Source organism: Strix aluco, chromosome 10 (assembly GCF_031877795.1).
Source record: "Strix aluco isolate bStrAlu1 chromosome 10, bStrAlu1.hap1, whole genome shotgun sequence".
NCBI classification, from domain to species: Eukaryota; Metazoa; Chordata; class Aves; order Strigiformes; family Strigidae; genus Strix; species Strix aluco.
This window is the reverse complement of record NC_133940.1, coordinates 27,747,616-27,772,208: the sequence shown is the minus strand read 5'-3', so window position 1 is coordinate 27,772,208 and position 24,593 is coordinate 27,747,616. Positions and strand designations below refer to the sequence as shown.

Below are 24,593 nucleotides of genomic sequence, written 5' to 3'. Positions count from 1 at the left end.
CCGAGGGAACCCACGGAAGCCGTCCTTGCTCTTCAGCGTGTTTTTTCAGCCATGTGAAGCGTAGCTTTCAGCGGCCCCCGTGTTGTAATGCTGTGCTAGTGTCCAGCCAGCAGCGGTTTCACTGAAGGTTATTTCTCCTTTTGCATCTGTCTGTGTGGCTGCATCGTATTTTGCTAGATGGGTGGCAAACATCTGCTAGTTCTGCTCCGCAAATCCTCTCCCTTGTTGTGGCCACACCGAGGAACAGGGAGTAGATGAGTTTAGTTTAAGGCACAACAACATGCACCCTTACATCCAGACCAAAAGCTGCAGAGTCCAAGAGCTGCGAGCGAATATATTAATCATATCTCAGGGGTGGTGAATGGAAAAAGCATTGCTTGCTCGTCCAGCCGGCGCAGCTGTGCCAGGCGCCAGGCCCCGGCCAGACAGCGCGGCCCTTCACAGGCTGACCCGGCGGCCGAGCATCCCCCGACCTCCCGCAGCTGCAGCCCCTGGAACAACGAATCCCTTGAGTCATCGGGGAGAAACTTTTTGCCTTCCTCAGCATGGGGAGCTCGCAGCAGAGCGGGGTGTTTCTGGTGTAGCTGCACCCCAGCAAGCAGCTTGGCTGCCCTCTAACCTGCCCCTGCGCTCCGGAGCGTGATCCTGGGCAGCTCCCTCCATCCCGAGCTGGACCTCTGGGAGCCCCAGTACGCTGCTTGCCAGAGGTTAAATGCCGTTCCTTGCATAATTAAAAGTGCTGTGGAAGTTGTCCCTAGGACAAACTCTTCTCTTTCTCTTTTTGCTTGCACCAGTGGTGTCCATTACTGGGAGGACTGGTGTGTTACTTCTTCAGGAAAGTTGGTTTCGTAGAGGTGAGTGTCAAAGCAGGGCGTGCTCGTAGCTGGTGTGGTCACAACTGCTGTCAGAAGCTTTTTCTTTTTTTTTTTTAATTTTTATCCCCTAAGTAAAAGCTATGTTTCAGTCATTTGCCCTCCCTGTCATTTCTCTTTCTGACTTGGTCTTATTAGAAAGACAAAGTTCAACAGGTAGATTACTTTTAGCCAATAATTACAGTGACAGCAGGCAGGGCCACACCGCGGGACCTGCCCAGGGGAGGCGGCTTCTGGAAAGGTGCTCTGGCTCCGGAGGGACACGGCGCAGCCGAGAGGCTGCTTGGGGGGCTCAGGAGGGGCCCAGGGACAGGGACAGGGCAGGGGGTCAGTCCCAATTTCGATGCTTTCCAGCGTTAGTTTTGTGGAAGTGGCAATGGAGGGCTGGGACTGTGCTGGTGGCTCTCGCTGCATCCGTGGTGGAGGAGGAGGAGGAGGAAGGTCCAGCTGGGTGATGTGCTTTGGTAGCCATCATTTGAGTTTGTGTTTTATTTGCTTTTTTAATTTTTAATCTGAGGTTTCACATTACTATTAACGCTGACCAAAGCATGCTTAGAGCCCCATTACTCAAGTTTTGTGAAGAGAAGGGTTATTTTCATGAACTGTCCAGGAAAATAAACATATTGTGTCAATCTCTTGTATTTCCCCTTCTGAGACTAAACTTTAATGGTTTTGTTTAGATTATGAAAAGCTTTCAAGTCTCTTAAGAAATTTTGATTGTTTCACTGAAAACGACAAGGCCCGTCGCTCAAAATGAGAAATTGGGCTTTTTCATCTGTTCTAAATCCTTATGATTTTCCAGGTGAAACTCTCCTCTGAATTATTCTAAGCCAACTGGTAGTTCTGTTTCTGTACAGCGTGAGGGGAGCGTGGCATGCAAGGATCCAGCTTATACCTGGCAGGAGAAGGAATCAGTGTATTAATCAATAATCTTTGTGACAATGCCCAGATGTGGAGAAGGAGGTGGCGTGGAGTGGGCTGTATGTTATGCTGCAGCTTTTCAAAATTGTGGTTAATGTTGTGTTAAAGTGGTATTTGTAATAGCGGGGAAAGGAAGCCTGTTTGTTTTGACACGATGAGGGTGGTGCCCTTACAAAAATCTCATGATGAAAAACGTCGTTTTTAGCCCTAGCGCTGGGTGCCGCTTTGACAAAGTCAGCAGGGTTATTTGGGGTGGGAAGCTGCACATCTTAACGGGCTGGTCCCCACCACTTCATTTTCAGTGCTTTTATTTAGTTGTGTTTTCCAAAGCTCAAATAAGACAGCCAAGCAATAACAGCATTCAAAAGCAGCGCTGATGGTTTCGTTGAATTTTTAACCTGAATTACAATGCAATCTGTTCCTTCAACTAGTTCTACAGTTTGAACTTGATTTAAAGATGTGGTTTAAAATAAAAACCTTCCGTTTTTGGTCATCCCTTGGCCTGCTTCGTTGTGTAGGGGCAGGTACCGGCGGTGCCTGCAGGAGCATCCTGCTCCATGTCGGGGTCAGCGTGGTGGGATGCAGGAGGTTGGGGAAGATGTTGTAAATGGGAGATTTCAGTTCTCCATCCAACCATGGCTGGTCCTTGCCTAGGCCGGTAAGTGCCAGTTTTACTTGTCATTGCTTTTTAGGCACACTTAAGAGTATAACTGTGCTTGTGAGGCTGCGGGGAGCTGGGCCCAGGCCATCCCGCAGCGTTTCGGGGTCCTTTTGGACACAACATCATTGCAATGACAAAATATCAGGAATTCCAGTAAATTCAGATCAGCCTGCACACAGGCGGAAATAAATAGCAACAGCTGGGAATTTGGGAAACCCTTTGGGGTTATTTTTGGGGGGGGGAAACCCTTTGGTTTTCCAAATTCCCTTTTATGCGGCTGCATTGGGGTTTATTGGAGTAAAGCAGATGCAAATGTAAAATCCAGCAGCTGCTCCTTAGGGAACAGGAATGGGGTGTTCTTGGGCTGGAAGAAGAGTGTGGCTGGGGGAAATAACTTGGAAATAGGCGTTTGTGCTGGGGCTGGGGGGGTGGGAGAGGGGAGGCGAGAGCCCCAGGGCATGTCAAAGGCAAAGAGACCTTGAATAATCATTACTTTTGATAGGGATTTTTATGGCCTGTAGCTTAATGAGCCACCCTTTTTAACTAGCAATTCACGGAAGAAATTTATTCTCTGCTATTTCAAAGATGCTTTTGATGCCACAGGTTTTGTTCTCAGAACAATAACGCACTTGATAAGCTTTGGTGCTGCTTTTTTGAAGCCTCTTCGTTCTTGTCTTGGGCTGTATTTGGCTTGTGTGTTTATTTATGGCTTAAATAATTGTGATTAAGTTTCTTCAGCATAAAGAAAACCCCATCCCAGTCAGAGCAGCCCTGGTTGGAAGCGGGTGCGGTAACACACAGAACAAGATGTTTGGCTCCTAATTCATCTTTCATCAAATTCCTTGTTTTAGGAAGTGGAAATACCTGTGGGAAATGCTGCTGGTGATGAGCTGCCACACCCTGGGGTGACTGGGAGGACTGGTCAAGTTTCTAAACCAAAATTCCAGTTTCTGGGTAGGGATGTTGATTTAATAACTGTCAGAGAGTTTTTAATGTAGTAACTATTTTTTCATGAATAAGAGGTCGCTACATAAAATTTTTTGCCCCTTGGCAAAAATCATGTTACAAAGATGTGCTTGCTCTAGGTTTAAAGTGTTAATTTATGTGGTATACTGAATTGGATTTAAAGGTCCCTGAAGACCTTTGAATCTCAGCGGCTAATGAGCCTTGCAGAAGAGAGCTTGAGAGAGGAAAAACTTACTGGCAGTGAGTAATACTGGTGAAAGAGCTCCAGGATTGAGCAAGTTTTGCAGAGAATAATTAGAAATGATCGCACTGGCATTTGGGGTGTTTGATTATTTCCAGCTATAGATCTCCCCTGACGCTGCCCACGTCCCTGTCCCTGCAGCCCCTTGTGCCCCGGAGGGATCTTTCTCCCTGCCGAAACCCTTCAGGTTGAGCTTTCCCAAGTCTTGGGCTGATCCAAGGGGACACAGCTCCTTGTGGTTTCCCTTGGGATGAGCTGAGCATCCATGGGCAGCCATCTCACATCTCCTGTGTCTCTCCCCCCTCGGCTCCTGATGGAAAGGATTTGGTGTTCCGGCTCCGATCTCTCCGCTCGGCTCAGTCACGCTTGCCAAAGATGTTTAAACTTGTCCTTCTTCTTCCAGCTGGCCTTGCCAAACTTCTTTCACCCTGAAGAAAAGCTGCACGTTGGAGAAGAAGGTAGACGCGTCCGTCGAAATAAAAGGAGTAAAGGCAGCGAAGGGCCAGACGGTGAGTCCCGCTTTGTTCCTCGCCGCTGCACTTCTCGTCTTCGCACAGACAAGCAGAAGGCTGACTTTTTTTTTTCAGATCATGGTTATGATCATGCTACAGAATTCTGTGTGTGGGGAAAAACAAATTAGGATCTGTGGCTTTTAATAGTTTCTATCTGATTTTGATTGCCTTCCAGATGAAGAGTTCCAGTAGTTCTGGTTTCTGCAACTGTAAGTCTAGTGATTTTGTGCAAATTCATGCTGCTTAGTAATTTCGCCCTTGACTCTTCTTCTTTAATAGTGAGGCTCTGTGCTCATTTAAGGCTATAAATTTGTACTTATATACCTGTATCTGTTGTTCTGTACACCTGTCTGCTTAAAATCATCAAGTAGCTGTTTGTAGTCTAACAAACAGCTTGAACATCTGCATCAGGGTAACTGCTCTAACAGGGTTTTGCAGTGCCGTGGATTCTCAGGTGGGTTCAAAGCCCATGTGAAGGGAGGTCAGAGTTGTACAGAGCCTGTATTAAGAGGGCGCAGAGTTATAAAAAAAAAATATCACAATTATGTATCTGTGATTTGATAAATATGAGTATGTATGATAAAACCCCCGGGGATATTGGGCTTCCTTGGTGGTGGAGACGTCCCTGGTGTGATGATGCTGTCACTTCCCTTTGCTGTCACCGTCCCTTGGTGAGATCATCGTCCTCCTCATGTCCTGCTCTGCTACGCTCAGATGCCAGAGCCCTTCTCTTCTATCTGGTCTCTTTATTTTAGACCTTCTGGTTGGTTTTGGACTTGATGTCTGACAACGCGTGTCCTCTGCGTGGACAGTCCCACCACCCTCTCCATGATGGGATGGGCCATGCCATGATTTGTTGTACATGCACCTTATGCAAGTACTAAATATTAGAACTTGCTGCTGTCTGAGAGGGGTGTTTCTTAAAGCATTTTAATCTTTAATCTGGGAAGTTCTGGAAGACAGAGGCCATTCCTGATGGCTACGAAGGTGCTGAGCTTTTCACATGGCAGGTGTCCTCTGAAGGCCCTGGACATCTGAAGGGTGCTTTGAAATGGAGAATGAACCCTACCAAAGTTACATTTCATACTTGACGTCATGTAATGTTACCTTTTTTGTTCTTCTAAGGAGTGCCAAAATCCCTAGGTAGAGCATAACTTAGGGTAAGTCCTGTGACATCTTTATTGCGCCAAAAACACTCTCAACACTTATTGAGAACTTAAGTAATAAATACGAAAATAATTAAAATCTCCTTCACCTTCAGTCCTTTCCCCCAGCTTGAATCCTGCCTGATTTCAGTATGAGGAATTTTATTTCTGTCTTTTTGTTTTGTCCAGCTACACTGAGACACGAGCTGCTGGAAGAGCTCCCACACTTCCCATGCTGTGGAAGAGCATGGGCCCATTTTTATACAGAGAGGAGAAGGGGACTGGGTGCCAGGGAAAGAAATAATGGAGTCGTGGTCTGTGCGTGGCTTGATGCAAAACCCAAGTCCTGACTGCATTACAAACCTCTCGGCCATCGTTAGTTTTCCCCTCCAGCTCCATGAGTTTCCCATATCCCCTGCAGCCCTCACAATTTCACAGTGGAAAAGCGTTTCCCTGTGGCTCTGCTCCAAGAAAAAGCTTCATGAAACTGCCCAGATTCCTCCTCCCTGAAACACTGACAAGTATAATGCATTTGGTACAGACTCCCTGAGTGATTCCAGCGAAATGTGGTCCATCATCTTTCGAGCCGGTGTCGCTCTGATGCTCAGATGGCTCAGGCGGGATCCAAGTCCTGTTGCTCTGACTCCTTGAAATCTATTCCAGTGTCTTCACAAGTCGGTTGTGTAAGTAGCAAGTTTTCCCTGTACACGAGCGGTGGAAGTGGAGCGCTGCAGGCAGATGTTCCGAGGAGTTAGCCTGGCCCTAAGTGCTGCCTTTCTATTGCCAGATGTGCAGAGAATTAGAATTAGGTGAGCAATAGATGCTGCGAGTCGGTGGACTGACGAGGGCTCTTCTCACTGACCTTGTGCCCGGGTGAAAGTGTGTCATACTTTTATAACTTTCACTCCTTGCCCAGATTTCCTTTATGTTCCCTGAATGCATCAGAGTTGAGTCACTCCAGAAACGTCACACGCTTCCACCGATTATATATGTCTTTTAGTAAATTGACTGCCATAAAATGACCCCATAGCGTGATGGAGGTGGGGAACATTGCCAGATTTCCCCAGTGGCGTTAGCAAGGCGGGTTGTGTTGGCAAGCAGTTACTTCGTGTTTGGTCATCTCAGTTTTATTAGGAAGAGCAGTATTTAACAAGTGTAAGCTGTCAGGGCAGGGACTGACCTTGTAACAACCATAAAATCAATAAATAAACAGAATAGCTTTCTTGTGTAACTTGTGCTGTTTGTTTTAGACCTACGCGAAGGAATCTTACTTTTTAGAGAAGGGTGATTAAAAAAAAATAAAGTCATGTCACAGTACTGATAACACCGTTTTCTCCATGAGTTTTGCAAAGGGAAAGTTGATCAAATCTTTGATCTCCAAAGAGCCTCCAGAAGATAAAAGTGGATGAACTATAAATTCCCAGAAGGAAGGAGATGTGCTTTCCACTTGAGGCCTCACTAATATTTGTCTGGAATTAATTTTATGAACTTTCAAGTCCTTTCACACATGCAGTGAAAGACCAAAGTGATCCAAGTGTGGAAGCCGTGGTTGGAGGGAGGCTGCTCAGTCCCCTTCCACGGCTGTTTGAGTCCTGCTCATCTTGGTACCAACCACGGGATGGCTTTGATGATTTATAAATGTCAAAGATAACATGGTTCCTTTCCTAAAAGTTTTTTTCTTTTAGGAAAATTTGCTTTCAGGTCTTTTGCTTTGAAAAAGGTGGTTTTGATACAGGTCAGAGCAGGTCCCGTGGGGCCAGGGGAGGGTGATGGCCACAGCTGTGCCCAGAGCTACAGGGACAGGACATGGGAGGCCACGAGTAGCAAAGCTGCTTCGGTGCCTCCTTGTTCCTTGCTGAAAAACCCCAAGAAAAACTGTGTGTGATGGTGCAAAGCTCTCGGTTGGATCCTGTCACTTCCAAACATGACTCCAGTATTTTGAGGACTCCAGCTTCACTCCTCCTACCCGCTTCTCATGTTTTATGATCATGTTTGCTTAATTTTTGTTTGTGTCCCTCCACGCACAGTGCCCTGGCAGCGGTGAAGCCGAGGTCGTGTCCTGGGCGGAGGTGCCTGCCTGGCTGCCTTGCTCTGCCGTGGGTCACCCTGCCCCGGGCAGAGGGGATTGATGGGAGGCTGGTGCCTGGCCCAGTCCTGAGGAGCACAGATCATCTTTCAAGTCAGCTTCCTGTCCATGCCCCCAAAACCAACATTTGCACAGCTTTAAAACTTGCTGCTATTTTTTTCTACTTCTCAAGGACCAGGATTATCCCCTTTACAGCTCAGTTTTACAGTGTTCTTTCTAGTTCGTGTTACCGACTCCACCTGTCACTTTATTTGCTTTAGTTCACTAAAACTTGACCCTCTTCAATGTCTCTCTCTTATTTTTCTTTTTCCCCTCCTTCCTGCTTTTTCTTGGTGTATTTATGCTGCTGTGGAACTGCTGCTGCTCCCAGATTAACAAATCATTCTGGAGCTGGTAATTAGCAACAGTTGTGCTAAAAGGAACCATCAAGAATGTTAAATTAGTCCACTTTTAAATAAACTGTGTATGAAATGTTAGATCTCTATTCCCAGAGCACCAGTAAAAATGCTGCTGGCTCTTTGCTAACAAAGCCAAAATATGGGAGTAGCATGGTTGTAACTACAGAGACAATTCCGTGCTCTTGAGGTTATAAATAATGACAGAGCATTTACAAAGCAGATGTCAATAGGACTCTTTAAAAAACATTGTTTTAAAAAAAAAAATAGTTTCTTTTTCTCCTACTTTCATCTCTGTTCCCAGTTAGATCCCTGCCGTGCTGCTTTCCTGGTTTGTTTGGTTTTTGCTTTTTGGTTTGCCTTTTTTTTTTTTTTTTTTCCCCCTTCCTAGATTTTTTCATATTGAGCTTGGTGAGAAACATAAGTGATTGTTATCCATTCTTTGATTTGGAGCATGGCAGCTGGGAAGAGGCTGAGCAGATGGCTGTCCTTAAGCTGACAACAATTTGGTTCCTACTACTTTGGCAGTCCTTACTGCCGAGGAAAGTCCTTGATGAGAACTCACGGGTTTCAGTGCTGCAAATGGCTTTTGTGGAAATGAAAATTAAATTCTGGGAGAGCAGAAGCTCATCTCCATCCCTGCTTCTACCTGAAGCTTTGGAAGGGATGCGCCAGCTACGTGGGTCCAGCGTTTCACCCTGCTGTTAGTATTCTTTGGTGGGTTTAGGATGATTTAGCTCCCTCCATCCCCCCCAGCAGCCCCCGGTCCTGCAGGTGCTGTGTCTCGGCCATGTCCCCTCTTCTGACCTGGCAGTACTGACAATGCAATAGGGCTTTTTTTTTTTTTTTTATATCCAGATCACAATAGCAACTTTTCCTGCTGGCTTCCTCTCCTTTGGAAAGGGCAGGTTCGTCCCTCTGCCTCCAGAACAATCAGTGCCTTTGTGTCAGCCCCGTGCAATTCCCCAAAGCCCAGGCATTCCCAGAAACGCAGATGTATGAAGGGCGATAGAGCCTTATTGTGCTCCGAAACCATGGTGATGAGCACGCAGTAAATACAGAACATTTCCTGGATACTGGAGCGCAGGAGACGGTCCCAAAAGAAAGACTCACCACAAAGTGCTTGCACTGACTGATTTCCCCCAGAATTTCTGTGTGATTTCCACCAGAATGGGAGAAGGGAGGAATTGAGATGATGTTTGAATCTTCGTGGACAGTCTCCATCCCTTTCGTGTGACGTGGCTGTCAGTACTTGTTATTACTATGGTAAAATTAAGACTACAGCTCCTTTACAGATCCTTACTTACATGTTAGACCTATGCTTAGGTTAATAAGGCAGGTATCTGTATGAGGTCTTATTCCTCAGGCACTTTTCAGCCATGAAGATGCATAAATATATGGGTAACTTATTTCAGACCATGGTCTTGTGTCTGTGCTCATTTCTAACCAACTGAGAAAGATCCAGAGAAGCTTAACAACTGGCTAAAACCCCAGAATGACGTTTAGGTCCTGGTTTCAGCTCTGTTATAGCAGTGGTAGATTAATACCATGTCATTTCTGGAAACAAGTGAAAGCAAAGGTGAAGATGATATTAAAGGGGATCTTCCTGCATTAGGTAAAGCTTTTAAGAGAATATCTTTTTAGACAGCTGACACATTTTCATCGTAACCTTGGGTCAAACTACTCTGAATCCATTTTTTTTACTACTGAAATTACTTTGAGCTCAAGTTTGCTGTAGTGTCCATTAACAACCTTTGCTGAAGCCTGTCTTGGGAAACCACAGGCAGTTGTTTGTCATCCAGCAGCATGATGTGCTAGATACTCAAGTAAGACTTAATTTGAGGGAAGCTCAACGTAGCCTGGGCACCTTGGGAAAGCAGAGGTGTTAACATCTAGGCTTGAGCCAATATGCTATTTCAGCTTAAAAATTTTGGAGTCACTTTCTGTGCCTAGAAAGCGTGTGAGATGCCGGAAGCCCAAGTGGTGACGTTCGTTCCCGCAGTACGTGTTGAGGGTGATAGTTTCGTGAGGATGTGCTGCGTCAGCCAGCAAGAAGGAAACAGGGTCTGGAAACTGATGGAGTCCAGAATTCTTCACTGAACTCGGGTATGTTGCTGTCCAAGCTGGGTCTTAAATATTAAAAGCAATTAACTTGCTGGGAGAGGTACAAGCCTAATTGTGTGGCAGCCGTGATGAGGAATCGTTCCAGGTCACAGGGTTCACAGTGTAATGATTAACCTGTCTTGATCCATACACAACCTCCGTTTGCCTCCTGTCTTCTTCACCAGCCCTTCCAGTTGTGATCTGGATTGTTCCAAAAGAAACCCTGCTTCATTATTCTTAATATTTATAAAACCCTGCTTCATTATTCTTAATATTTATAAACCCGTGATGAGGTGCTGTTGATTTGTTCCATCCGTAGAGCTGCTTTGATGTGTGTTTGTCCTTCCCTGATACCTCCCGTCTGGTTTGGGTAAGGTGGTGGGATGACCACTGGAAGATTTTGAGATGCTGAGGATATTCAGGAGGCTTGAGAAGGAATTCTCTGCTCAGAATCTCACCTCGGTTGCGTTTTCAGATACTTGCACTGATTCCACTGATGGGGTGGATTTCAGAGTTGTCCTGATGGATCCTCAGTGCGTAGCCTACGGTGTGTGCTCCAGCAGGCTTTGCTGAAACTTGAACTAAACTTCGAAGCTTTTTTTACAACTGCATGTTAAGCAGGGACCAACGTTATTAGAAGTGACTGGTGATGCCGTATGAATTCCACTTCTGAAAACCGGGGCTTTTCATAACACCTCGGGTCAAATACTGAAGTTCAGGAATCTCAGATAGTTTCTTCTATTACAAAACACGGCCAGGACTAATGAGAGGGGAACAGATGTTCCAGCCAGACAGGAATGCGATTGCATCTGAGCTATGTGTGCATCTGAACTATGGACGCCATGCACCAAGCGTTGTAAATGCTGAACTCAACTAGTAGCTGCTGATTTCTTTCCCACAGCATGAGAGGCTCTATTGTCTGTCTTGCTGAAGTATTTGCAGCTGAGCTTTGATTTCTGTGAATAAACTGGCTCTCTGGCCACATCCACAGAGTATTTTGCAGGCAGATGCAAGTTTGCTTAGCACATGCTCCAAGCCCATCTGGTCGCAGATCGGCTCTAGCACAAAAGTTGAGGAACTGGTGCTGAGCTGGAGCACGTGCACCTTTGCGAAGGGCCAGGTATGGGAGTCCAGGCTCAGGGTCCTGCTGCAGCGACTGCAGGGTGTCTGCCTTCTGCAGATCTTGGGCTGAATAAGTGTATTTTTCTGTCTGCGGGGGCCGGGGCGGGACTGAATAGCCAAACCCAGAGCAGCTGCACTAGCGGTGGGAATTATGAAGTTGTCTTCAGTTGTGGCCTGTCTGGGCACTCATTAAAAATCCGCTTGGTTATAGCAGACCAGATACATTAGCCATAAGAAAAGTACTGTTGCATGAAGCTGAAGAACACCACCACTGGGAAACTCTTTGGGGAAAAAGTTGTGAATGAGGCATGGCAGTTGCATGTTTTCATTAGGACTTTGTGGGCCGTGATGTATAGCAACATTGTTGGATTCATAACTGATCTCGTTAATACGAGCAGGATTTGGTGAAGTCCATTAATCTGTTTGAAATGCTGTAAATGGGTAAACTCAAGAGTTGGCTGAGCCAGGCAACACTTTGCTGCGTCAGGACTGCTGCAGGGGCTTGACTTTGGCTTCCCGGAGAGCAGAGGGGTCTCTCGTGGGCTTCCTTCAGACCCCCTGTTCAGATTCATACAAATAGAAGCACATGTATGCGCATACAGATCTATCATTGGGTGTAGATCCCATGCTAACCCCTGTAATTAAACCATCCGTTTACAGACAGCTGTTCAACACTACAGAGATTTTCGATCCAATTAGGCAGAATTACATACGGGAGGAAGAAAACCATGTAGAGTTCTGCAGGGATGAGGTAGTCGAAGAGATTTCCTCCACCTGCCCTCGATTCCTTATGGATAGCTGTGGTGGGGAAGAGTGCATTTAAAACATTCAGCAAACGATTTAAGAGAGCCTTTCGTATGCTTGGTTAAAACCTTGCTGCAGCACCACTTGGGAATCATTTCTACTGGAATTCATGACATATGTTAGTTGTTTATCTTAGTGGGATATGACTTAAAATGTCAGAATGTTTTGTGTTAAGCAACAACCGAATAAAACAAACAAAATAAAAACACAGCTGTAATACTACGCTTTAAATTGTTGAATTCAAATATGTGGTATTGATAAAGTAAGCAATAGGGTGCAGTGGTGTATAGAAAATAAGCCTTGTGAGTCCAGCCAGCAAGCCAAAAAAAGCCTTGAGATACTTGAATTAGAAATAGTAATGTTGTTTGTCAGCTCTGCTGTAAAGATCCAGCATTTGGAATCCAACCTAAATGCCTGAAGGAAAACAAAAGGCACATCATATTCTTCTTCCATAGCCAGTGAGAGTGTGGAAAATGAAATATGATGGCCACAGGTTCTGGTGTGAACCCCAGGAACTTGGCTGGGACTGATTATGTGGGAGCGGAGTTAAGAAGGGTGGAGATTTATGTTTGATTGGTTTTTTGTGTTTTTGAGAAGGCAGTGCAAAATTATTTTGCCAGCAACAGTGGCTCTGTAGTTAATTGGGAGCAGGATTTTGTCTTTGTTCATGAACACATTTGCACTGTGGTGTGCTTGCACCTACTCAGTGGAGACTGGATATTTTTTCTAAAAGCTTTCATGGGATCAGTAGGCTGTCCTGGTACCTGGACACCAATCCAGAGTGGATCTGGATGGGGCTGAGGAGACAAATCAACTTGGTTGTTCTTTATGTCATATAAAGTGATGGAAATTCCTGTTGCAGTAAGGATACCTCTGCCTTACTCAAGAAAGCAGCGAGTAGTGATTTTCAGCAGAGCTCTGGCAGTTGGAGAAGCAGAGCTGAGGTTGTGGAGTAGCGTAGAGTGGAGGGGACCCCGGGAGGTGACGGGATCCAGCCCTCTCGAGACCCCAAAGAGGGACCAACACCATGACAGAGGTGACAACGGCAGAGGTGACAGACTTCTAAAGGACAGTTGCTGTTCCAGCCTGATTCCTCTATAACTCTGCACCTTGTTGTTCCTCATGCCAAAAAGCCCTTAGGAGATACACAGGGCTGGTGGGTCTCTGCATGCTCCAGCACGGGACCCTTCAAACAGCAACTGGTGTTCTGTGAGTCTCACCATCCTTTTTAAGGTGGAAAAAACCTGGTAAATGCATGAGAGCAATTACATTCATCCTACTCCTTCCTCCTCTCCAGCTGGGGCAGAGGGTGATCGCTCAACAAGGCGCCTTTACCTGGACCAGTGGTACGGGTTGTTGAGTGATGGTCTCTTAGGTCTGTCTCTTTTGCTCTCACTTCATTTCTGATCATCTTGAACTGCAGTAACTGAAGATTTTTTTCCCTTTAATGAGGTTAAAGATCAGTGTAAAGTACATCACAACCTACTGCCACTGTTGGTCAGTATCTCTGTATCTTTAACTGTCCTCCCATTCCTTATGAACTTGACCAAGTTATTCCCTGACTTGAAGAATCCTGGTTTTTAATTGCCAAACCAGGCAAAAATCTCTCTGAGTACTGGCAGGAGAAAAAAAACTTTGGCAACAACAACAAAAAAAAACCTGTTACGTGATGAGATCTTACATGGTCTGAAGCTGTCTGAGGAAGAGAGATTGTGGCTCTCTGGAATCTAGTGTCACTCCAAGGACTCGAAAGATGGGGCAGGAATGAGCTGTGACTTCTCTCCATTTGTTTTCAGACTGATAAGCTTGAACTGGGGTCTGGTGTATGGGATCAGAGGAATAGGGAGGGAGCAGGCTACTGATCCATGGAGCTCCTGGAGCAGCATCGGATCATCTGGATGACACATGGATGTAGGCTTGTCCTTTGGCAGAGTGCTCAGAGGAGAAGAGCAGTGAGGGAGCAGAAGGCCATTCTCATACCTAACTCACCACAAGAGAAATGATTCTCAGCCTTTGGTGTTGATGCACAAGCTCTTCCCAGACCCTCTGGCCAAGCAGCATAGTGTCCAGAAGTGTTGGGGGAGACCTCAGTGCAGGATACTTCCTCTGGAGACGTATGGAGACGTGTGAAAAGTCTGTAATAGAGATGAGGAATAGCCTTAAAAAGTGGATGTAGCCAAGGGAGTCCCTCAAAAGAGTTACAGAATGAGCTGCAAACTCTTCTGGATCTGTCGGGCTGGAGGAGACTGGCTTTGAGCGTTAGGCAGTTTAGTTCAGCACAGGGGTGGGATATCAGAAGAAGCGTCAGCTATAAATTGGCTCCGAGCCAGTGTTGGGGACTTAGCAGCCTATAACTCCAGAATATGACAGGGCTACCACCCAGTACAGACTCCTGAAATTTAGGGCCTGTGTTTCTACTGTGCACAGAGTTTAAGTGCAGTGAAGGCAGAGCATCAGGCTGGGATGGCCTCCAGGCACGACTCCAGATGACTCTTGGTCTTGCAGTGGAAGGAAGATGCCATTTGCTGAAGGACAAGGAGGGAACACTGCTTTATGGGCTGCTGTCGGGGAACATCTCAATTTAAGATGTAACCAGAAAACGGCAATTAAGGGTGACTGTGTTCACACATGAATTTTGAAGGGTTTAAAACAAATGGAAACAAAAGCAGAGAGAAAAGCAACAATGGTGGTTGAGGAAAAACTGAATGGCCTTGGGCTCTGCCTTACGTACTAATATATCAAGCAGCACTGTTTCATTCTTCCCCCACTCTGTACAATGAGTTCTTCATTCGGTTATGTAATATATTCACCATATTTTGATTTATTGAAATTAGTACTAGCCTTGTACCAGGGACATCACATCCCTAACTTGGATTCACCCATCCTGCCTGTAATTGCAGGCAGTGTCTTTCCTCCACACTTAGCAGAAGACCTCCCTTCCTCATCCTACCCCCCCAAAAAAACCCACTTTGGCAATGCCTGCCAGAACTTTTGAGTAGCACACAATGTGTTTTACTTCTGGTATAGTTTTTCCTAGATCTTTAATTTATCATATTTTCTAAATATTCTGAACGAATAATACCAAAGCTGTACTTCAAGATCTGTTGCCTTTTTCTCTGCAATTGGTGAAGAAGCACTTTATTTTTCAGGGAATGGGAAAAAATTCATCTTGTTTCAGTATTTGTATCACTGACTGGTATTTCAGTAGGGTCCAAGAAGCTTTCATCTGGATAGACCAAATTTCCTGAAAACGTTGAAAACATATTGGTTCCAAACCTCCCCCAAAACCACATGTTCTAGATTAAGCATGTGTTTGGGAGCTAACATCCCTCTTTCCCCAACTCCACCATAGTCTGGCATTAATGACACCACACTTAAGAATATTTGAAAAGCCTTACATATCTCATACCTATGTCAATGAAGTAAATATCATTACACCAGATCTGGAAATGAAACAACTGAGTTTTGGTGGATTGACTAAGTGGAGTTTTTTGATCTTGTTCATTGGGACAACTTACATCAAAAAAGGTAGTAGATTCTTTATTGCTTGAAATCTCAAGTAACACTTAAGCTTTTCTTTCCACCCCCTCCACCTTTAGTATTGGTCAAATAGAGATGGAGGGATTGATGGAAGGCTTAACGTGTAGAACTTCTTTAATATTTGGTCATCATAAAGGTTCCTTCTGCTCTTAATGTCTGTGAAAGTTGATGGGACTGGTTAATTCCCAGGCACGGGTCAGGAACGGTAACATTTTCATAGCTGCTTTGCCCCTCTTCTTTAGGAAGCCCCAAGTGGCAGAGAACTTCCTTCCTGGAGAGGTGGAAATTCTCACAGCTGGAGGGCACTTGGTGGTCAGAGCTTTCTGTGAGAGATGGCAACACCCTGCATTGTTGGGTTGAACGATTGGCAGGACTTGAGTCCAGGGACACTCATCCGCTCTACTACAGAGCCTGGTTGTCGTGCTCGGCTTCTGTTTCTTCTCCATTAGTAATGGTAACCCAACTAATCTCCAGAAACTCATTTCAAATTCTGTAAGCTATCAATTCTCCAGAAGTTACTGGTGGATTTGGGCAGTACTCAGAGCTTTGTCTGAGATTTAGCAAGTGGTCTCTTTGTTAAACCAGATGGTTAGCAGGGTTTGGAAAAATACTTTACACAAATTTCCATAGCTGTTGAGAACAGTGATCATTAAACGTAATATTCTTCTTCCAACTACAGCCAGAAGCTCATACTTCAAAGAAAAAGCTGCATTTTTTTTTTTAGTGCACAAAGACAATATTGTTTTGAAAATGTGCATATTAGATAAGTCACATAGAGTTCCCTGCTTCTGTTTTCATGTTCAAAATTAGACATTCATCTTGAAAGTTAGCTGTGGACTTAACGATTTCAGGTCATCTTATGCTTATTTTACGAATGAGTGAGAAGTGATGTGGTGTTTGTGGAAGAGAACAACATCTCATTAATCACTGAGATTTTGTCTCTGAGTCTGTTGGTAACCTGGGATGAGGTTAACTTCTCAGTACCTCCACCTTCTTATCTCTTGGAGGCAGAGCGGTGATGGTAATATGGAGATGGCTCAGGTGTATTAATCTGGTTTTACATATTCCCCAAACCAGAGTCGTGCTTAGGTACAAAGATTGATGATACACCACAGTAACTTAGGAAAGTAGAAGAGGGATGCCTTGATAATCCTAGGGGCGAGCAGGGAATGCTGAAAACAGGTTGGCACAGCCCGTAGAGGACACGTGGCTGCTGCAGCCGAAACTGGTTGAACACCTTGAAGACATCAGTAGATGTCTTTGTTCTGAATTGAATGTGGACACTGCTAGAAGATGGTAGTGGCACTCGCTGACTTTGTTATGCTCTTGGAAGCTGAGAATTTGAGGAAGTTCAGCAGCCTTCCTAGGTACTCGTCCTTTGTTTGACTCATTTCTATAATGGTCAACCTTTTATAGGCTTTATATAAAATAAGCGTAATTACAAAGATCTGTTCCCATCAATAAAAGCAGTTTGAACTGTTTTGCAGGAATTTAAAGTATTTCTTGTTAATCTACACACACAACTAATAAGTGAATGCAGGGTTTTTTTAATATGCTATTTATATCAGCATATGTCCTAAAGAAGTTTTTGATATTTTTGTATTTATAGTAAATCATAGCAGTGTGTAGCGTGCAGAAAGAAAAATAAGGGGGGGGGAAGTAAACTCTATTAATCTTTATAAGAGAAAACATGTCATATGTAATATCCTCGAGTTGCATCACCATCTGTTTTTTTTTCTGAAGCCCTTGGAAATGATCCAGCAGATGCTAGGGCTGCAGGAGCTGGGGGCTGGAACCTGCTCCCTGAAGCACGGTTAGATGTCTTCTGCTGCTTGCTGGGCCACAGCTGCGGTTTTACACAACAAGAACTCATCTACTGCAAATATTTTCTTCAGCTTAAGTGAGAAGCTTGCATCTGAACTGCCTCATCACGGAAACCGTGGTCAAAGTGCTTCTGCTAGAAGAATTGACTTGGCATGGCTTGGAGCCTTCCCCTCGCAGATGCCCAGCTCTGCGGGCGGGCTTCCAAGGTGGCTCTTCTGTTGGGGTTGGGGTATTTTCTTATCATATAGAGCTGTCTTTTCCTGCTTGTGCCTTTCCCTCAGAGTTTACCACTCTTTCTGGTTTTATATTCCCTCCTTTTCTGTTATCATTCCCTTTTATTTTCCCAACAGATGTGGAAAATAAGCTTTTGGAGAAGTCTAGGTCTTGAGTGCTGTTCAAAGCCAGGGTCTTCAAAAGCCCAGTGTGCAGCGTTGCTGCTCTAAGACCTTTGCTGGGGTAATCCCTTCCTGTGATGAAGAACTCAGCTGGCAGATGATAGAGCTGGCCTGAGTTATTATGGCAGGAGTCAGTGGGCTTTTCCTACAGGAAATCCAATGAAAGAGATTATAAATTTTAGAAGTAGATCAGGTTAAATGTTTCAAGTCAGGCTACCAGCCCGCTTCATAGCTTAGTAGCTATGTCTTTACTAGTTAGGCAAAAAATAACCTCACCACTTTCCAAAGGGACTGATGAACTTTTGAGACTTTTAAGCCATGACCTGTGACACCTGAGGGCTTGCTCTGAGCCAGACACCCCCTCCAAACCTGTGCTCCTCCTCCTGGAGATTAGAAGAAGCCTTCTCATTCTCAGCTTAATGGTCTTGGGGAGCAATTTGCACACATGAGGACATGCCAGTGCTGTTCTTTAAGCCCTGACAGGTCTTCTCCCTCCATGCCCATCACCTTTCCCATTGGTGGTCTCATCCCTTTCCCAGCATTGATGGCCAACCAGGCAAGCTCTGCTCGACCACTTCTTAACCTTCCCAGGAGCCCTTCTGTGAAATTATTCTCATTTAAATTCATCTTTCTTTATGTAGATGATCAGGGTTAACTGCATTACTCCCAGGATTTTCACCCCCACCTACTGAGCGGCATCAGTATTGCCCCATGTCTGCCAGATGTATTTCCACAGATCCGTTTTAGGATTGTATTTCTGCCTTTCCTGGCTGTGCGACAGCAACTCAGCGCGTGCAGACGTTGGCCTCCACAGCTCCATTTGAGGAGCTCCACCAATCCAGCAGAAAAGTTAATTATTCCCCGTGTATATATAATTTATAGGGCTATACATTTTGTATGACTGAATCTCATTCCATGCTTATTATCCTTCAAAGCCATCCAGCCTGTCCTCTCTGATATCCCAGTCCTCTTCTGTATTAGCAGTTCTTGTCAACTTTCCTTCCTCTGCAGAGCGAAGCTAAAATGAGGGGTGGAATAGAGCTGACAGCTCTTTCAAGGACGGATTAGAGCATAAGCATAAATTTAATTTCAGATGAAAGACAGGAAATGTAGAATGGGATGGACTTCCCTAGGTCTGGGGTCTGGTTTGACCTCAAACATGAGCAGACAGCATGCAGAAAGGAGGTGGGAGATAGGTGGGATTAGTAGGAAGAAGCACAAAAGCTGAGCACAAGCACATATGGAGAAGAATAGCTGTGCTTGGGTGGCTGTCGTGTTTAATACCAGCAGTCCAGACCACGAGCTTGATCTCTGGGGCGTTCATAACAGATACTTAAAGGAATTCATGAGGACCGGAGGTGATGCCAGAAAAGTGCAGAAAAGCGAACTTGAGGTTATTTTTATAAAGAAGGGAAAAGAGGTGCTGGGGAACAGCTGACCCTGGTCGGGTCGCTCTCGGATCCCACCAGGAGTTCAATAAATTCTCAAATGCGCTGCGGGGAAACCCCGGAAAGCAGAGACGAGGGTGGTAGCAGACAACGTTGATCAGTGGAAAATTGAGTCAAACAAATTTTTTTCTGCAAGAAGATGGCAGGTCTTGTGGACTCCAGAGCAGCAGTAGGGATCCTGTGACGTGGGTTTTTATAAGGCTTTTGATACTGTAGAGAAACGTAGCGCATTGCCTGTAGTCTGCATCTTGGAGCGGAAAAAAGTGTCTTCTCCTGGACCTTCCTTGGAATCAAGTCATCTAATGGCCCCCATGAAACTACGCTAAATAAACGTGGGTAGTGTGAAAGGCTCTGAGACCAGGAGCCTCTCCCCAGGAGGAGTGGGATGGCGGGGTGGGATTAACGGCGTAGGGGAAAACTCTAGGAAAGACTTAGGCTTGCCTAACGTGTAGGTATTTAACCCACTCCATCAATTAACAGATAACTAGTGGGTCACGTGCATTTAACCGCTGCAGCGTTTAACAAGCTTTATTACTTAAATATCGGGGTGTGGCCTCAGAAAAGCATGGCAGAAAGGATCTTTTTTTTTTTTCCTCCTCTGCACACAAGTGTTGGGACAACATATAGCAAGTAAAGTTTTCAAGCCTTGTGCCTCAGCACCTTTTGTCCTGAGGGGAATACAGATCTGATGTTCCAGTGGCACTCTGCTTCTCAAACTCAGTAAGAGGCTTTGTTACCAATTTAGACTAAATTGGGAAAGAGACAATGAGTTTACCATTTTGAGCAAAAATGAGGAAAATTCTGTCTTCTGGTGTATCGGATGAACCTTATGGCTCCCTGCTACAATTAAATTATCCACCCCCTCCTATTGGGAGATGAACAGATGCAAACCCCAGAGACCCAGAAGCTCCCAGGGCTAATAATGCTGTGTTTTTTTCATGTCAGAAGTATTTTTGTGTTTGTCGAAAGATTCACTTGCACAGCCGTAACATCTCTCTCTGCCGTGCCTGGAACAGATGCGTGTGTTGTAATATAGACTGTGAACATTGACATCGCATGTGGTTCTCATTCCTCCCATTCATCTTTGAAGCTAATTGGTTCCATCCATTTCAAATGTGTTTGGCTCACCGCAGCTATTTGTACTTTCACTCTGGTTATAGCGCTAATGGTGTGATATATATAACATGAAATAAACTCTCGTGACTCCGAGGTCTGAAGAGACACATACGTAGCACTTGCATTTTGCTTGCTGTGTTAGGTTTTGGTTGTGGGGGTTTTTTTGTTAAATTATGTTCCCCAGACAATTTTTTCCTCTTCACTGGCAATGTTATGAACTAGCTGGTGCTTAAGATGAGGGCCGGTGTGATCGCGGCTCATTCTGCCTCACGGGAGCTCAGAAAATGCAAAAAGAGGAGCCTGTTGGTGTTTGCCAAACATAAAAGGTTTTGCAGTTCATCTGCTGGTGGTGGACCTGCTGGTTGGCTTCGGTGCTGCTCCCTGGCAGATACCAAGACTGGCATTGTTAGAAACCCGTGTGTTGTCCTATCTATGTGGTTTAATACTGTGAATATATGGATTAGTAAAAAAAACAGTAAATTAGCAGAAATAATAAATCAGATAATACCATTATTTTCCTGTGACTCAAGAGCATAATGTAGGCAAATTAATATTCCTGTTGAAAAGGCATCAGTAAGGCTATAGGGTATTTCTCTGGTCCTTCTCCCATCTTTCCTCTAACTAACCCTGGGAATATGGCACTTTGGTACTAATTGGTAATTTGTCTTTCTTTACCAACACCGACCCAAAGCAACCTCATTACCTTGCATTCATTATACACAAATCCCAGTTAAAAGTCATTTCAGTCTTTGATGTGTGCTTAGACCCAGATTTTAGAGGCATTTCACTGATGAACAGTGAGGGAATATTTGGGGATTTTTGCAGTTCTTTCCCATCCATGACTAATTTTTGAGGAAGCAATGGAACATGTTTCACACTTCAGCTTTTGCTCAAAAAGTCATGTAGTTCCTCAGCTTCACTATAAATATTTTCACTTCTTGCTCGGGAGGCTTGTACTCCCATTGTTTAAATAAGCTGTTCATACTAATTCTTCGCTTTTGTTTTTTTTTAGGGTTGTTTTTTTTTAAACAACTTGAGTTGCAAGTATTTGGGTTACTGCTCTCAGCTGAGAGTCATGCGAACTTCCTTCTACCCTGTCCTCATTGGGAAGTAAACTGTGTCAGCTTTAAATGTTAATGTTGGTGATTTCAGGCTAACAGAGAGAATTCATGTATGGCTGCATAGACCACGAATGCATCCATTGTCCACTTGAAAAATAATCTGCTGTTTAGGGACCGTATTTTTAAATGGTTTCAGTTGAGTCTCAGGATTTTTGCTGTCTGAAGGTTTGACGTGCTGTACTTCTGTCAGCGACTTTGGTGGATACAGATGGCAAAACTCTGAGCAGTGTTGAGCAGAGCTGGGACTAAGCTGGTACCTGAGAGTAAAGCTCTGGCTCAAGATTGAAGAGCATCTGTCACCTGCGCTTTGCCACTGGCCACAAGCAGATGGTTTAACTCATCTTCGCAGGAAGGGGTAGAGGTGCCCACCAAAACTCACGCACTCGCGTTATACCAGCCACGGGTTGCTAGTTTGAGAGAGGGTACATCAGGTCTGGGTCTGGTAACATCGTTATGCCTTCTCAGCAGTTGTTTGTAGAGAACAGAAGAATACATCTTTGGCTTACCAGTTTCATGGCCAGTTTTGTTCCAGCTCTGGAGAGACACCCTCTGGGTTGGTGGGTGTTGATAGAAGTGGGGATTTTCTAAGTTGAAATGACCGCTGAATTTCATTCGTTTTCTTCTTTTCCTTTGTAGGTCCAAGTTCAGTCAAAAACAAGAAAAAGGGTAAGTTTGAGTTTTAATTTAATTTTCCTTTCTGTGCCTGCGGTACCCGTCTATGAATTTTCTGTAGCCAACATGAAGGAGAAAGCAAGGAGAGGTTCCCTCTCCAGGAAGGGCAGGGATGAGCGTGGTGCGTGGGCCCACAACACGGACCACGAGCTGCTCTCACACGCCTTTGCCATGGCAGGACTGTGTGACCCAGCGGTGGTGGGGAGCATCAGCGCTCGTTAAAACCTGCCTGAAAAGCTAAAGGAAGTTAATTACATTGTATAGAAGTCATTCTGAAGATGATATAATTAAATAGTTGAGTGAAGCTGAGTCACGTACCAGCTATCAGGAGCCGCTTGCTGTTTGCCAGGCCGAAGCAGTTTTAGCTTTCATCCCTGTCCTGCCATGGGTCTGCTGCAGGTTGGGGTCTTCTTCCGACCCACCAAAGTCAACATTGATACGCTCTGCATCTCATATATGGTTGTGTATTAACTGCAGAAGTATTATTTTATGTGTCCATTCTGAGTGTGGGTCAGCCCCCAGGTATTTTATCTGGCTTGTTTATGTTCCGCGAGCTGTTTGCGATGGGTAATTGGGAATTTTTTTAATCGCGTATCACTGAGTTGTGGTGACTTGGGTTATTCAGGAGGCAGCCCTGTGTTTCCATGGGGTGCCTGATGCCGTCCCTGTTTGTGTAGGACTCTTGAGGGATGCTCATGATCACACACTTGCTCCCAGGAACTTGAGCGAGTCAAAGAATCTGAGGTGCTTCATGCTGCAGTCTTGAATTCAGGCCAACGCAGTCAGATTGCCCGTTTTTCCTCCTTGTAACCATCAAAACGCTTCTGTGCACGTTTTAAAAACTGCAGTGCATGCTGGCAACGGGCTGTGGGTCGTGAGAAGTGCAGAAACTGTGAGCAACTCGGGGTCGTGCTGCCTCTGAAGCCCAGGGAGCTCGATTTATCAAGAGGCTCGTGCCGGCGTCGATGTGCAGCACGTGCTCGTGGCCAGGCCTGTGCAGCAAAGCGCTGACACGTGCAACGGCAGCTCTCTGCTTACTACCTATTGCACTTAACGTATATTTAATTAACAGGAAAGTTAGCTGTTTGACACTTTGCTGTGTCCCCTGAGAGACTTCCAGGAGCATGCTGGTCCATGGCCTGGGCTCCAGCCCACCGTGGCAACCTGCGGCAGCAAGAGCAGCCGAGCTTTGCACGTCTTTGCTACTTTAATAGCACAGCAAATCGCTTTTAATCCTTGGATACAAACTCCAGTTATGGCTCAGAGGTTGAGACAGGCCACAGTTAGAAACTTAGTTTATATTTACCCTCAAAAGCAGCATAAAATTTTATGTTTGAGAAGCTTGTCCTAACAAAACTCTGAAACCCTAAACCCGTGTTAAATCAGCTGAACTAATAACAAATGATGACTGTGGTATTCATAGCGATTCTGGAGTAGCTGGGAAATCTCATAGGGCTGTATTACATACAGCTGTAACGCTGTATAAAATAGTTTAATTTTATGGTATTGTCACATTTAATTTTTTTTAGAATTAGAGCTTATTGTTTGGCAAACAATGATTAAGGAAAACTTACTGTTCTGCCTGCTTTGAGTTTTGGAGCCTGCCTAGTGCATGTGGGTAAAGACGGAGCCTTGGCACGCTGGGACTTGGGTGCTGGAGACCCTCCCTGGAGAGCTGCTCATGGCGGGGGTTGGCTCCCCTCCGTTCGAAGATGAATCAAGAGCTTTATACTTACTGAATACCTATTTTTTGCCTCATGACTTTAATAAGCAAGGTGCCATTAATGCAGAAAAGTAGTTGAAAATACTTGAGTGAGCGGGAATGCACAGAAAATAAGTGTCCCTGTGCGGCATCAGAATTATGTGCAATTGTTTTACTGCTATAAACTAGCAGCTCATTTAGTAGCAGACCAGATTTCTGAGACAGATTAGTTAAACCAGCTGTAATGTGTATCCCTCATGGGAAGGAAAGCAAGGAGTGACAGCAGCAGGATTCCTGACTCACTGCATGTGATCCTTCGTTCGGGTGGCCTGGATCGGAGGGGATGTGAACGAAAAGAATTTAGTAAGTGTGCTTTAGGGGAAATAGGTAAGGGGTTTGATTCAAGGTGATAATTTCCAAATCGTGACGTTATCCCAAGGAGGAGGAGAATTGCTGGATTAGAGGAAGGCTGGCTTGTTGCCAGCTTAGATTTGACCACACAGCTGCTAATCTGGGCAGAAATACTGTGCGCAGTTTGTCCCCCTAAGCCTTTGCCCCGTTTTTGTAGGATACCAGTATTATTTAATCACCCATGTTTACTTGAACTTAAGTTTTCTGCACGTTGAAGCTAAACCGCACATTTGTCCTGCACTGATTTCCGTGTTTGTGGCTAGTGGCCATCTAGAGATTTCCACTTCTGTGCTAACTAAAATAGATGGGGTTTTCCTTATAGTTTTGTTCCATGGCAAAGACAGATGAATATTTAATGGAGAAACAAGTACATAAATATCCTCAGAAACCATTCCCATAACCATTATTTCATATCCTAACTGCTGCTGTCATCTAAAGAAATGTTTAATTCTGTCCTACAGCAGAGTTTGTTTCAGCAATTGAAGCAATTTTGCTAAGTTAATAAAGCTCTTTGGCATAAAAGCTGTTATAAAGTT

The 24,593-nt window shown here is 44.9% G+C and overlaps 1 protein-coding gene across 4 annotated transcripts in view; it reads left to right on the top strand.

Annotated features, from left to right (window-relative positions):
* EDA (ectodysplasin A) overlaps positions 1–24,593 on the top strand; it is an 83,010-nt gene that overhangs the window by 46,517 nt on the left and 11,900 nt on the right. For all 4 annotated transcript variants that reach the window (XM_074834882.1, XM_074834881.1, XM_074834880.1 and 1 more), the window contains exons 2-3: positions 4,065–4,170; positions 21,909–21,938. In XM_074834882.1, the coding sequence (XP_074690983.1) occupies positions 4,065–4,170; positions 21,909–21,938 (136 nt within the window). The remainder of the gene's footprint in view (positions 1–4,064; positions 4,171–21,908; positions 21,939–24,593) is intronic.